This window comes from Taudactylus pleione, unplaced genomic scaffold (genome assembly GCF_031769625.1).
Source record: "Taudactylus pleione unplaced genomic scaffold, aTauple2 ptg000354l, whole genome shotgun sequence".
Taxonomy (NCBI): Eukaryota; Metazoa; Chordata; class Amphibia; order Anura; family Myobatrachidae; genus Taudactylus; species Taudactylus pleione.
In genome coordinates this window covers 2,005,679-2,019,621 of record NW_028284755.1, presented here as the reverse complement: position 1 = coordinate 2,019,621, position 13,943 = coordinate 2,005,679, and the positions used below count along the sequence as shown (strand labels likewise).

Below are 13,943 nucleotides of genomic sequence, written 5' to 3'. Positions count from 1 at the left end.
GTGCTTCAGATGTGTGTGTTCCAAATTGCCTGTGTGACACCAGCCTACTCCTGTATGTGATAATAGTTAACTATAAGAATTTTTTTAGATTTAAAACACTGTATTGTTTTCCCCAGCCGACTCCTCCTTTGTACAATGTCACAGACATGAAGGTACCCACGGCAATATGGAGTGGTGGCAATGACTGGCTGGCCGATCAAAAGGATGTGGCTTTATTGCGCTCTCAAATCAGTAACCTAGTTTGTCACAAAGAGATTCCAGAATGGGAACATCTAGACTTCATCTGGGGCCTGGATGCTCCATATCGACTATACAATCAAATCCTTAATTTGCTGAGAAATTTCCCTTAAACTGTTCATTATCACAATGACCTACTGTCACAGATCTACAACTGGGATATTTAATTGAGAGTTTTTCTTCATTACAATGAATCAAAAACAGATCTTGTGCAACTTCTGTACTATCATGTATATGTACTTTGTAGGCTGAAGAATAGGATTTTATACTAGAGAAGAGTTTAATTATAAGCGTGATAGCAATGAGGGCACACAGAGCATTATTCAGAGTTGGATGTAAAGGGGGGGTTGCAGCTTTTTATGACTGCAAGTCTTTTTTTCAGCTGTAAACATGACATGTGTCTGCGTATGACTATAGAACCAGGACGGGGCCTGGAATGGATTCTCCAAGCTACTTGGGTACTTATTGTCTGCACTATAAGTCAATGGAAAGAAATGTGCATGCATTTTTGGGCTTTGTCATGTGCTAGCCACATCTGGCTGGCCAAGGGGAGAAAGCAGTAGTTGCAAACTTGCATCTGCAACCAACTCTGAATAGGTTGCATGTTGCAATTCTGATTGCCTCCAACTCTGAATAAAGCGCACAGTGCTTGAGCTACCCCAGTGTAACATTGACATAACTTAGGCCCTCATTCAAAGGCGCACGCTCTGAATGAGGGCCGCCCTCCATAAAAATGGAGCGTCCTCCTGGACGCTCGTATAGCTGTGGGTCACCACCCACAGCCTATACGAGCGTGCAGTTTGATGGCCGCGATGGTCGTGACCATCGAAACTGCGAGCCGGAGCCTGCGGTTGAGGTTTTCAACCGCAAGCCCCGGAGTGATTTTGGCTCTATCAGAGCCAAAATCACTCCCACTGACATCACTAGTGATGTCAGTGGGCCGGCTTCTGACGGGAGGCGTTCCCGTGGGAATGCCCCCGTCAGGGAGGCATGCCCCCGGCACGCCCACCAATCAACATCGACAGCACGCCCCCTTTGATCAGGCACAACGAGCGAAGGACTCTCCTTCGCTCGTCGCGTCTGGCGCATGCGCACGACGGAGCTCCCTCCGTCGTGCGCATGCTCAGTGCAGACCATCAACCCACTTGCAAGCGGACAGCCGCTTGCGAGTGGGTCTGAATCAGGGCCTTAGTGCCAACTCCTCCTTATTCAAGTCCTCTTTATCGTTTTGGTTGTGCATTGAAATATAAAAAAAAAATGGGATGTTATTGATAGTTTGCTATTACACTTGTGTTACACAATGACATGCGAGTGTGTTATTAAAAACAAACAGCAATGTTTAAATTTGAAGCTGTGCAATTATAAACATAAAATGCTCCCCTTCACCACAAGGTGGCAGATTACAAACTCAAATGTTACTGAAGCCAAATAAAGAGAATATAATATGATAAAACATATGCTTGAGCCTGGGCATAGAATAGAATCTACACTGTTTGTCATGCAAATCACTACCACTGTATGTTGTAAGTGCATATTCTGTCAGTTGTTTTCATTGTTGTTACTATTCCTATGGTTTGATTATTTGGGATTTATTTTGCTCCAATATAAAATAAAAAACAAATCTAGGTTGTGTCCATGTGTTTGCTAAAAATTACACACATTATTTCATTTCAGAAAACAATCTTCAGCATAAATTTATGCAGATTTCACTTTTAGTGAATACATTCTCTGTTATAAATACTTTCCTACTCTGATGGAATGTCCAGGAGACTCCCAAATTCCAAGGGGCAATCCCAGTCTCCCAAGAAAGTAGGCCAGTCTCACGTTTACTTGGAAAGTAGGTGGCTCGGGGGCAGAGCCGTAACTAGACTTTATGGTGCCCTGTACCAGAAAGAGCATTGGCGCCCCCCCTCATTTTTCAAAGGGACATAATGCACCCAAAAAAAGGGGAATGGCCTCATGGGGAAAGGCCAGGAGATGCTGGGGATGAAATAAGAGGAAGCTACAAGCGAGAATGATAATAAACAGAAATTTGACAGGCCCAAACAGCGCCCCCTGACCTGTGGTGCCCTGTGTGATGGCACCGGCCGCTCTACCCTAGCTACGGCCCTGCTCGGGGGCTTTATGGTGAGATTCATGTTGAACACATAATCATGGCCACGCCCCCTGCTTTACAATGCTGGCAAGTATAGTTTTATTAAGATTAGAGTGGGTGCTGGATCATTTAACAAATGATTCAACAAAACAATACATTTTCCTTGTGTGGTGCACTCTTCTTAAATATAGTATAATATAAAACTTAGCTTTTAATTACATTTGCCCATAAAAATATTGTAATATAGAACATCAATGCAGGTAATTTGAAATAAATATTTAGCTGCAGTAATTCTATTTATCTCTTTTCTCTCTGAGGAAAAAAGATATTCAGGATAATCGCTGATTGTGAATTGTTTTACTCTCTGAGCCAATATCAGAACCAAAAAAACAAGATCATTTCAAAGAATATCCTGTTCATGTAAACATTATGCATATTGAAAAAAAAATTCAAAATCGATGCTATATTTCTTAGAATATCAGGATATCATGGAATAATAAGTAAAATAACTAATTTCTACCAATATTTCAGTTTCAGATTGTATCATAGATTTGAACCTTATATAGATCAATTATGTACCCGGTTGTTAGACATTCACAAACCACCGGCACTCTATATAGTCAAACAATCTTTGTAATGGGTAGATAATTTTCAGCAGTCAAAACCTCTCAACAATATCCCCATGTATATTCATAGTCAGTATAAGCTCTCCTTTATATAATATAATCCATTGGTATAGATCTAAATTCCTTGCTGTAGCAATATATTGACAAAAACTCAAATACAATTATAGTGTCTCCTAGTTTCAGTAACCATTATGTAGATTAGATAAAATGTTGCACCAAAAGTATGCTGTAAATCATGAATTATGCATAAAAAATGCCAATAAATAATATCTACAAAGTCATACATTTTTCAATACTTCGTGCATACATCATATAGTGTATAATAATATAGTTATTCCAGAGTTATAATAGTTATAACCTTGCGAGAAAGCTCTGTCCCTGCAAATCCCCTCCGCACTCTAGTCACGATATTTTCGCAAAAAAATACAGTGACTAGTGCCCCGCGCATGTGCCGACCAACCACCGCTGCGACACCCCCCACTCCCGCAATAGCACTTACCTGCAGTCATCGGGCCTCCGGTGATGTCTCCCATGCCTCCAGTCAGCTGATATCCCATACTGCACTGGGACCCGATCACCTGATGACCGGGCCACAGTGCAGCATGGGAGACCAGCTGACCGGAGGGGAGTCATCACCAGAGCCCCAACCACCGGTCCCTGGTGTCAGGTAAGTGAATTTTTTTTTTTCTTTTTCTGTTTAGACCACACAGCTGATCACTGGGACCAACCTGGGCTCTGTTCTGCCTTTTAGAGCAGAGTAGGAGCCCGGTAACCAGGGGAGACCCTGGATAACACCACCTCCAGGTGGCTTTCCCCGGTATTTTTTACAATTTATTTGTAGTAACTCTGATCGGATCTTACGAAAAATAAGTGATACTTAGGGGTTGGAGTACAATTTTACGAATTCTAGTCCAATTGCCCTGTAATAACTATAGGTGATACTAAAATAATGTGAAAAGGGTGTGAAAACTCCTTTTTTCACTTTATTTTAGTAAAAATAATGTTAAAAAATAGAGCCCTTAGAGATTGTCCGGAATATCTTTTTCCCTCAGAGGAGAGAAAAGATAAATATTTAGCTGCAGTAATTCTATTACTTGCATTGATGTTCTATGTTACATTTACACATAAAAATATTGTAATTAAAAGCTAAGTTTTTAATGATACTATATTTAGAAATTATCTCTAAAGGTGCATACACATGTAACGATTTTCTTTACCGACGATTTTCCTTTGAAAAAGTGAACGATTTTGTAATATGTAATGAACGATTTTTTCAACGATTTCCTGAATGATGAACGAAATTAGATGTAAAATGAAGTTGAAATAGAAAATCAGTTCAGGGAGTGACAGTCGTTCATTGTTCATTCTGTCAAACATGAACGATTTTTTGAACGAAAATAGTCATGTTGGATAGTCAGAAGGGACGATGAACGAAAACTACAAATGGGAGCGCGCAACTGTGATTTTCGTTCGTTATAACTCAGAAACTGAACGATTTTTTGAACGACTTGACGATAACGACGTTGTTAATGACAAATCGTTCAAAAAATCGTTACGTGTGTATGCACCATTAGAAGAGTGCACCACACAAGGAAAATTTGTTTTGTTGAATCATTTGTTAAATGATCCAGCACCCACTCTAAGGGGCATATTCAATTAGGTGCGAAAAGTCCTGTACTTTTCGCATGCCAGACTTTTCGCCGACATCGCTGGTTTTCCAAGTATCACGCTCGTCCCCACTTATCCCTGTATTCAATTAGAAATCGTCGAAAACGGGACCCAGCGAATTCAGACCAGGCGAAAAGTGTCAGATTTGGGGAAATCAGCCTGACACCCCCAAAAAGATGCACTGACATTGGGGATCACTATAGATACCCCCGAATAGGCCTGCTAAAGATATTTGGGGTACTAAAATGATCTCAATAGCTGCTAATTAGCGTCTTTGCAAAAGTGGTGAATAATAACATTTAGCAGTTTTTTTGCAGAAAATAATTAGTCCTAGCAAATTTGGGGTACACGAAAATGGGTGCAAGCATATTTTAAAGTTGCTAAAGTGAAGTTTAAAAAAAGCAAAAAATCCACATGCTGCAAGCACCTGCAAACTTAAATACACCTGGAGCATACTTGGTCCCCCCCCCCCCTTTAGTCTATTTTGCTAGTTTAAGTTTGTCCCCCAACTTTGTAAATTTTTGCCCCCTTTTTCAAAGTAATTTTTGGGGAGTTAAGTGTTTTTTAAACTTTTTTTTGACACAGTTTACCTTTGGGGGGCTATCCCAAGGGTGCAGGGTGGTTCCCGCAAATTTGCACCCCAAAACCCCAATTCTGCACTTTTTTTTCGATAGCTTTCATAGGCGAATCTTTTTCGCCTATTCCAATGCATTGACTTTCCGCACCGGCGAAAAGTCTTTGGAATTGAATACGGGGATAAGATTTTGCCTGGCGAAATGACGTCACCGGCGATACTTTTCGGCAGAAACTGACTTTTCGCACCTGATTGAATATGCCCCTTAGTATACTGTAGTTTGTGATGCGCCACCAACCATCCTTAGATTGGGTTTATTTGTGTTATACATCTCTTTATTAATAAGGTTGGTCTTACATTAAACTATAATGAAAATATTTCCTGTGCAGATTCATCATGCCTTTCCCCAGCAATAGATTTATTAAGTACAAGTTTGCTAAAGTTTCAAAAATGTATCCATATTTATTATACATATCAACATTTTAAATACACACAGATGAGTTTTACTTCCTTTTTTTAAGCACTATTAGCTATAGGAATGTAAGCTCGTCAGGGCACTAAAATTTTAATGGTGACTACACATAGTGAAGGGAGCCATTTTATAGCTAACCAATGACCGTGAGAATGTCAGCATATCAATTCACAAAGGGCCATTCACATCATGCAACCATAAATCATTGTGTGGATGCAACAGGTAAACAATCATTTTGATTTAGGCCAATAACATGCAAAAAACCCATCCAACCATCTAAATCATTTGTGTTTATACCAAATTAGGCTTTTAATAACAGTTGGGTATTTTATTTCACAATTAAGATTGAAGTGAATACAAATTGGCACTTTATAAATAACAATAAAAATCTTTCCGAAGTAAACATAATAGTAGCAAATGTGAAGTTTAAAGAAATAAGTATAAATAGGAAATCAAGAATTTTGAAGCCTATAAAAAAAAAAAAAAAAAAGGTATAATATATATATATATATACACATATATATATATATTTTTTTTTTATTATTTAAGGGATGTGCGGGCTCAGATTAGCTTGGATCTTCCCGTCAAATTCCGATTTTTTTTTTCCCAGCCAAAAATGGGTCTCAGAAAGAGGCAAAACGTCATCTTTCATGTCCAAACATCATTTTTCATGGGCAAAAGTCTGTGAAAAATGATGTTTGGACATGAAAGATGACGTTTTGCCTCTTTATGAGACCAGATTTTTGGTGGGAAAAATCCGAACTATTCTGAGCCTGCACATCCCTAATATATAATATGATAATTTTATTTACAGTACATATAACTTCTGATCACATTGTATTTTACAGTGATATAGGCCCACACATTTGTGCGATTTATGGCAAGAACCGCGATTTTGGAGATTTAGCTGCAAGATTTAAAGCAGCCTTTTTATTTATTTATTTATTTTTTAATAGCAACAACAACCTGATTTTGCCTATAAAAAAAAAAAATGTAGCAACTCGCAGGCCTTACGTTTAGACCATAATCTTATTTCAGTTAGGAAGGGACAATTTTCTTGTTCACACTACATGCAGTATTCAGCACCCTGTAACAATTTGCAGTGTTGTTTATTTAGTATAATTGTAGGAGTTTCTCATGTCCAGTCCTCATTTGCTACCCCAATAGGTTACAGTATGTTTTATAGACTGCGTCAGAGTTTACATTACCTCTTCCTGCAATTATATTAATACACCCAAGGATTAAAAAAATTTTTTATGACCTAATGTAGTTGGGGGCTAGATTTGGGAAATTAGGTTTCCATATTTTCCTATGACAGCATCGACTACTTCTAGAAATCTCTAGCACAGAATGCTCGTTTCCCTTCACGTCACACTGCCAGTGGCTCTAGAATGACTAGTTAGAGGTAAAATACACTCATGAACAGTGGCAAGACCATTGCCGGAGCAGCACATGAAACAGATATGCGGCAACCACCCTGAAGGTCCAAGTTTGCATGTACACTTCACTGTGCAAGTGCTGGCCCCTGCACACACCAGAAGAGCAGAGTGGGGCCTCTATGCGCGTTAACACATATGATAGGGATCCTGCCATGTAAAAACTGTTGGAGTATAGCAAGAGTGATAGATGCCGTAAAACGAGATGTAATATGGATGCCCAAGCAACAGGTCATCCCTAGTTCACCAACAAACATTAAAAAAAACCAAAAAAAAAACCACACAAATAAATCAGTGCACAACTGTCATCATCTTTCAACCTAGGATTAATTACCTGCCACATATTTACGTAATACTTCATTGTGACATGTAAGAACAAAGTACACAAAAAGTCCCCACATACACACATAATTAATCTACAAATAATTCCACAGTGAGTAAACCCTCAGAAATACATCCATGTGCATGTACAAATCCTACAGCAATGTGAAGTGATGTACACACTCCTTCAGTACCGCGCTAGTCACCGAGCCTTTGGTCTGTAATGGATCTCCACCACAACTATGAGGACTTCTTCAATTCCTGCAAGATTTTTTGGAACTTTAATTTCCCTGCGATATCTAGTGAGCTCTCCCCTTCCTGCGAAGAAATAAAAAAAAAAAAAAATAAGTCACATATTCCTAGCCAATTTATTTTTTATATCTATATTTCAAAAATATATATGTGCATATCACATATAACCTTGGGATGGGTACGAGATGCCAGCATTTGGGATCCCGGCGGGCAAAATCCAGACACTGGCATCTCAACAGGGTTAGGATACAGAAACTGGTCAGTAAGTATCCTAACCCTCCTCCTCTCCTTACCCTAACTCTCCGATGCCTGAACCTAACCTCCCCCCTAGTACCTAAACCTAACCTCTCCCCGCATCATAAACCTAACCCTCCCCCCCTAGTGTCTAACCCTCTCCTCAACCCCACTACTTACCTTCAGGATGCCGGAGGTCGGGGATTCCGCCACTGGTATTCTAAGCGCCGGCATCCTGTGTCGGGATACTGGACGTATCCCATAACCTTTATTCACATTTAATTTTCTGCGGCTCTTCTCCTGATAATTTTGCTATATTGGTTACTTGCTATTAGAATAACCTTGGTTTTATGCTCACCATATTCCTTATGTGGGGATCAGCATTAGCTGCCAGCAGAATTGGTACTATAGCTAGGCTCTTCATCTTACAGGCATAATGAAGGGCTGTGTTTCCGCTCTAGAAAAGAAAAAGGCTCAATAAAACAGCAATTCAATTTGGATTTTTCTTATTCTTTAATGTGTGGTATCAGAAATCCCAGATAAACTCATCACACAGGCTGAATGGATTGGCTACCAATTTAGCCATACCGGTGGATGCTGAATCGGAGAGATTTGGTGATACAATGGGTGAGTTGAACAAACAGATGACAACATGAAGAATGTTTACTGATGTTTGAGGACTTTGTACAATGTTAAGTATATAAAGTACCAACCAATAAGCTCCTGTCACTTTTCAAGTTGTGTTTGAAAAATGGAGCAGATTGGTTTGTACTTAATCACTCTCCACTTTATCACTTTTCAAGGCTTAGTGCATCTTTTCTACAGACTGATGCAGTCATTGGGTGACAGTAATAACTTCTTAGCCCTCTCATGATCACGTCTGATGGGTGACCGTTCTGGTCCAATGGACACTGCGATTTTGGTCTAAATAAAATGACCAAATCGGCCAATGAAATTGATGTAAGTGGGTGTTGCTATAGTAAATCAAAATTTGTGCTAACAGTCCAGGGGCCACTATTAAAATAGGATTGATTCAGACAAACACTTAAAAAACAGGAATACATATAAAAACAAACAGAAGAGTATGATAAACAGTTAATATTTTGATACAAAATAGTATTAATAATCGATCAATACTTTCTGCAGTAAAAGTATTTGCCAGGCTTAGCACAATGCAAACCCAAATAGTACTATTGGCATAACTGCCTCAATGGCATTACTGCGATTGCCAGGTGCAGGGTTTACTCGTGGTAGCACTGGGGACTTGTGTTCCATATCAAACAAGGCTGCCATCAGTATATAGTGTGTATATTTTGCCAAATGTTTGATGGACACTTACAAACTGAGGAAATCAAAAAGGTTATAAAATTATTCTACACCCCCAAAACTTCATTTTGCCATGCCAGGTTAGTATCTCAAGCCAAGATCAGCTGCTGAAACATCACTACTGGAAGTAACAACCAATACACAATACTACTTTGATGTGCCATGCACAGTACATAATAAAGATACTGTAACAAACACTAATACACAGTTCCTCTTGTAATGTTGGCCAAACATGCCAAATACAATCTGATTGGATCATCTCTGTCTAAGCTTTGATACATCTGCCTATTGGTCAATTAGCAATAAGGTCACACATGTAAAAAGGCAAATGGCTCCAATCTGACTACAATGATGTAGTATATTGTGTATATATGTGTATATTGGTCATTGGATTTGATCCAGCAGGGAAAAAAAATCATAATCCGACTTAAATCCATCAGATTTGCAGTGTTTAGAATGGTGCAACGATGTACAGTGGTTGGTCAATTTGGTAAACTGACCAAATTAATTAACTGCTTGTCTTCCTAGGCTATTGGCAGCCTATAATGAGGGAGCACAGTACATTAATAGCCCCCTCCTACGCATGAGAGGATACAGATGTTAAACATGATGCACTCACAGGTTTAATGCATTCTCCAATCTGAGGTTGGAATAAAACCTTTTACATGTCCTCTGAGGAGTGCATTGTGTTCAATTACTAGATCAACATCTCTTTTAATGTACTTAACACACAATGAAACTGAACCATATACAGCTGCTTAATGTGTTCCTTTCAGCATATGAGAGCACTACAACCAGTAAATCACTATTAGCCAGATGATGCACTCATGAGCTGATGTTACACAAGGATGAGACAGTACAATGTATCAGTAACAACAACGCTCTCCAACTTACATCTGACAGAGTGCTTAAATGGAAGACATTTAAAAACACACAATAAGTTGCATTAGAATTACAATTAGTAGGCATTAAACTATATAAAATAGATAATCTGCATTTCTGAAATATTGAGACACTGCACCCAAAAGAAGTGATTAAACAGTGAGTGAGTGTGGGATGTTATGTCGACAGTCAGAATGTCGACACCAGAATGTCACCATTCAGAAAGTCCACATGGACATTTTGGTGACATGTCAACATGCAAGTTGACATGGTCATTATGTTGACAAAATTCTACATCAATGTGCACAATTTAAGTCCTAACCCGATGTACACAACGTCCATGTCCACACTTTGAATGTCGACATTCAAAACAGTTCAACATTTTGGTGTCGATATCCTGAATATCAACATAATGAATTGATGCCCTATGAGTATCAATATGCTTACAGCATAGCTCCAAGTACCCATTTCCCAATTTCACCTAGGAAAAGTGCCACATAGCAGTACACCCAATATTCAAAGCTGCTCTCCTGGACAGCGCCATCTACCCTTTGTTAGACCCTTACTCTTTGTCAGTGACCCCAACCACTAAAAAACCCTGAGGGGCAGGAATGGCATAAGAGTTTTATCATCGCCTCTCGCCTCTATTTGAGATCTCTTTGCTTTTTAGGAGCACTAACAAACAGAAGGGAGTGGGTGCACCATTAGTGGAGAGCTAGCAGTGTAAGCTACGTTACATACAGGGCATGGTGCAATATGGTTCCTCTCCTATTTAAGTGAGTAGGGCCAGAATTTATTTTTATTCTTTTAGAGCATTTCTTGCTAAAGCCTACGTTTTACAGATCAATGATGTATCCCCTTGTGCACTTTGAAGCTGTAGGCAAAATATTGAGCCAATTTCATTCTTCACAAAGAAAGCAGATATTTAATAGTAGGAAATGAAGAGCTATACCAAAATTTAACAATATAAAACATCCAATACGCAATGTACTAATATGCACTTAAGCAAAATGCTAGATGTTTACTAACGCTGCTCAGAACACTAATTTTTTAAGGTTTCTGTACCTGGAGAAGTGTATGCAACACTTGGAGGACACTGTACAGAATGTAAATCAGAGTCAATAAAAAGAAGGTGGCGTTGGGAAACATTGATTTACATTGTATAGAGACAACATAATATAATATAGTAATTAAGTCAATATATCACTTACAGAATCTGCAGCATTGACACTGACACCAGAGTCCAGTAATAGTCTAATCAACCTCTCATTCTGTTTACTCTTTGAAACCTGTACATAAGTGATACAAGAAGGAGATGTAAGTGCAAATGTTACCAAAATACGAATTACTTATTACGTTTAGAATGCTTTTTTTTTTTTTTATAAGAAACAGTTAACAGTGGCTAAGATTTTTTTAAACCATTATTTCCGCCCATTTTAAGGGTGGAATAAAAAAAAGTTACTCGTAAAGTAGGCTGCAAATTGCTGAACACGGTAAAATCCTGCGCCCGTGACTTTTGCTATTCAAATAGAAATGTTAATCCTGGTCTCAATGGGAGTTAACACGGCTTTTAAATTGCAGCTTCAGTTTTTGTGGAAGTAGAGCAAAATCATGATGTGGGACAGGTATGGGGAGGTGTAAATGATGTGGGACAGGTGTGGGGAGGTGTAAATGATGTGGGGACAGGTATGGGGAGATGTAAATGATGTGGGACAGGTATGTGGAGGTGTAAATGATGTGGGACAGGTATGGGGAGGTGTACATGATGTGGGACAGGTATGGGGAGGTGTAAATGATGTGGGGACAGGTATGGGGAGATGTAAATGATGTGGGGACAGGTATGGGGAGGTGTAAATGATGTGGGACAGGTATAGGGAGGTGTAAATGATGTGAGAGGTATGGGGGAGGTGTAAATGATGTGAGAAGTATGAGGGAGGTGTAAATGATGTGGGACAGGTATGGGGAGGTGTAAATGATGTAGGACAGGTATGGGGAGGTGTAAATGATGTGGGACAGGTATGGGGAGGTGTAAATGATGTGGGACAGGTGTGGGGAGGTGTACATTATGTGGGACAGGTGTGGGGAGGTGTAAATGATGTGGGGACAGGTATGGGGAGATGTAAATGATGTGGGACAGGTATGGGGAGGTGTAAATGATGTGGGACAGGTATGGGGAGGTGTACATGATGTGGGACAGGTATGGGGAGGTGTAAATGATGTGGGGACAGGTATGGGGAGATGTAAATGATGTGGGGACAGGTATGGGGAGGTGTAAATGATGTGGGACAGGTATAGGGAGGTGTAAATGATGTGAGAGGTATGGGGGAGGTGTAAATGATGTGAGAAGTATGAGGGAGGTGTAAATGATGTGGGACAGGTATGTGGAGGTGTAAATGATGTGGGACAGGTATGGGGAGGTGTAAATGATGTGGGACAGGTATGGGGAGGTGTAAATGACGTGGGACAGGTATGGGGAGGTGTAAATGACGTGGGACAGGTATGGGGAGGTGTAAATGACGTGGGACAGGTATGTGGAGGTGTAAATTATGTGGGACAGGTATGTGGAGGTGTAAATGATGTGGGACAGGTATGGGGAGGTGTAAATGATGTGGGACAGGTATGGGGAGGTGTAAATGATGTGGGACAGGTATGTGGAGGTGTAAATGATGTAGGACAGGTATGGGGAGGTGTAAATGATGTAGGACAGGTATGTGGAGGTGTAAATGATGTGGGACAGGTATGGGGAGGTGTAAATGATGTGGGACAGGTATGGGGAGGTGTAAATGATGTAGGGCAGGTATGGGGAGGTGTAAATGATGTGGGACAGGTATGGGGAGGTGTAAATGATGTGGGACTGGTACATGGAAGTGTAAATGATGTGGGACAGGTATGGGGGAGGTGTAAATTATGTGGTACAGGTATGTGGAGGTGTAAATGACGTGGGACAGGTATGTGGAGGTGTAAATTATGTAGGACAGGAATGTGGAGGTGTAAATTATGTAGGACAGGTATGTGGATGTGTAAATTATGTGGGACAGGTGTGGGGAGATGTAAATGACATGGGACAGGTGTGGGGAGGTGTAAATGATGTGGGACAGGTATGTGGAGGTGTAAATGGTGTGGGGGAGGTGTAAATGATGTGGGTCAGGTATGTGGAGGTGTAAATGGTGTGGGGGAGGTGTAAATGATGTGGGACAGGTATGTGGAGGTGTAAATGGTGTGGGGGAGGTGTAAATGATGTGGGCCTTTTACACACTGTGCTCTCTTATTTTTCACTTTTTGAGATTCAGGGCAATTTACCCACTCATGTACTTTAAATAGGTTGAACACTACAGAGATAATGCGCACAGGGCCTTAACTATCTATGGGCGAGCAGTGCCACCACAGAGAGCTCTGTGGGTGGCATAGTCGCCGCTCCACAGACCTTGCTCCTGGCTAGCAGGGTGCCTGGAACCGTACCGTGTAGCCAGGATTGCTGCTGCAGCACCCGTGGAGCATACTGTGGATGCTCCAGACGGGCACCCTGCACAGTATATGCAGCAGAATGGGCGTCTTCAAGATGCCCAGTCAGTGCAGCACTTACCATAGCTGGCAGTCATGACCCCTTCTGCGTGGCGTCATGGCGTAGTGCGCTCAGGGCACGGGGCTTGCACAGGACGCAATTGTGCCCTGTTACAGCTCTATAGGCCTGATTCAGCAGTGGATGCAAATGCAATAGCAACTGTAATCACTTACAGATCACAGTTGCTAAAATATACTAATGCCTGCCGAAGCACAGCCGACATAGAGACGCCCACTGCTGCCTTCTCATATCCGTCCA

At 40.6% G+C, this 13,943-nt stretch overlaps 2 protein-coding genes across 4 annotated transcripts in view; one reads left to right on the top strand and one right to left on the bottom strand.

Moving 5' to 3' along the window:
- LOC148508592 (lysosomal acid lipase/cholesteryl ester hydrolase-like) overlaps positions 1 to 1,801 on the top strand; it is a 45,181-nt gene extending 43,380 nt beyond the window's left edge. Inside the window, exon 7 of the mRNA XM_088444319.1 lies at positions 117 to 1,801. Within this exon, the coding sequence (XP_088300445.1) occupies positions 117 to 350 (234 nt within the window). The 3' untranslated portion in view covers positions 351 to 1,801. The remainder of the gene's footprint in view (positions 1 to 116) is intronic.
- A 4,611-nt stretch (positions 1,802 to 6,412) lies between these two features.
- Positions 6,413 to 13,943, bottom strand: part of ANKRD22 (ankyrin repeat domain 22) — a 56,019-nt gene continuing 48,488 nt past the window's right edge. For all 3 annotated transcript variants that reach the window (XM_088444342.1, XM_088444343.1, XM_088444344.1), the window contains exons 5-7: positions 11,335 to 11,412; positions 8,274 to 8,372; positions 6,413 to 7,747 (exon numbers count right to left, since the gene is read on the bottom strand). In XM_088444342.1, the coding sequence (XP_088300468.1) occupies positions 7,670 to 7,747; positions 8,274 to 8,372; positions 11,335 to 11,412 (255 nt within the window). In that variant the 3' untranslated portion in view covers positions 6,413 to 7,669. The remainder of the gene's footprint in view (positions 7,748 to 8,273; positions 8,373 to 11,334; positions 11,413 to 13,943) is intronic.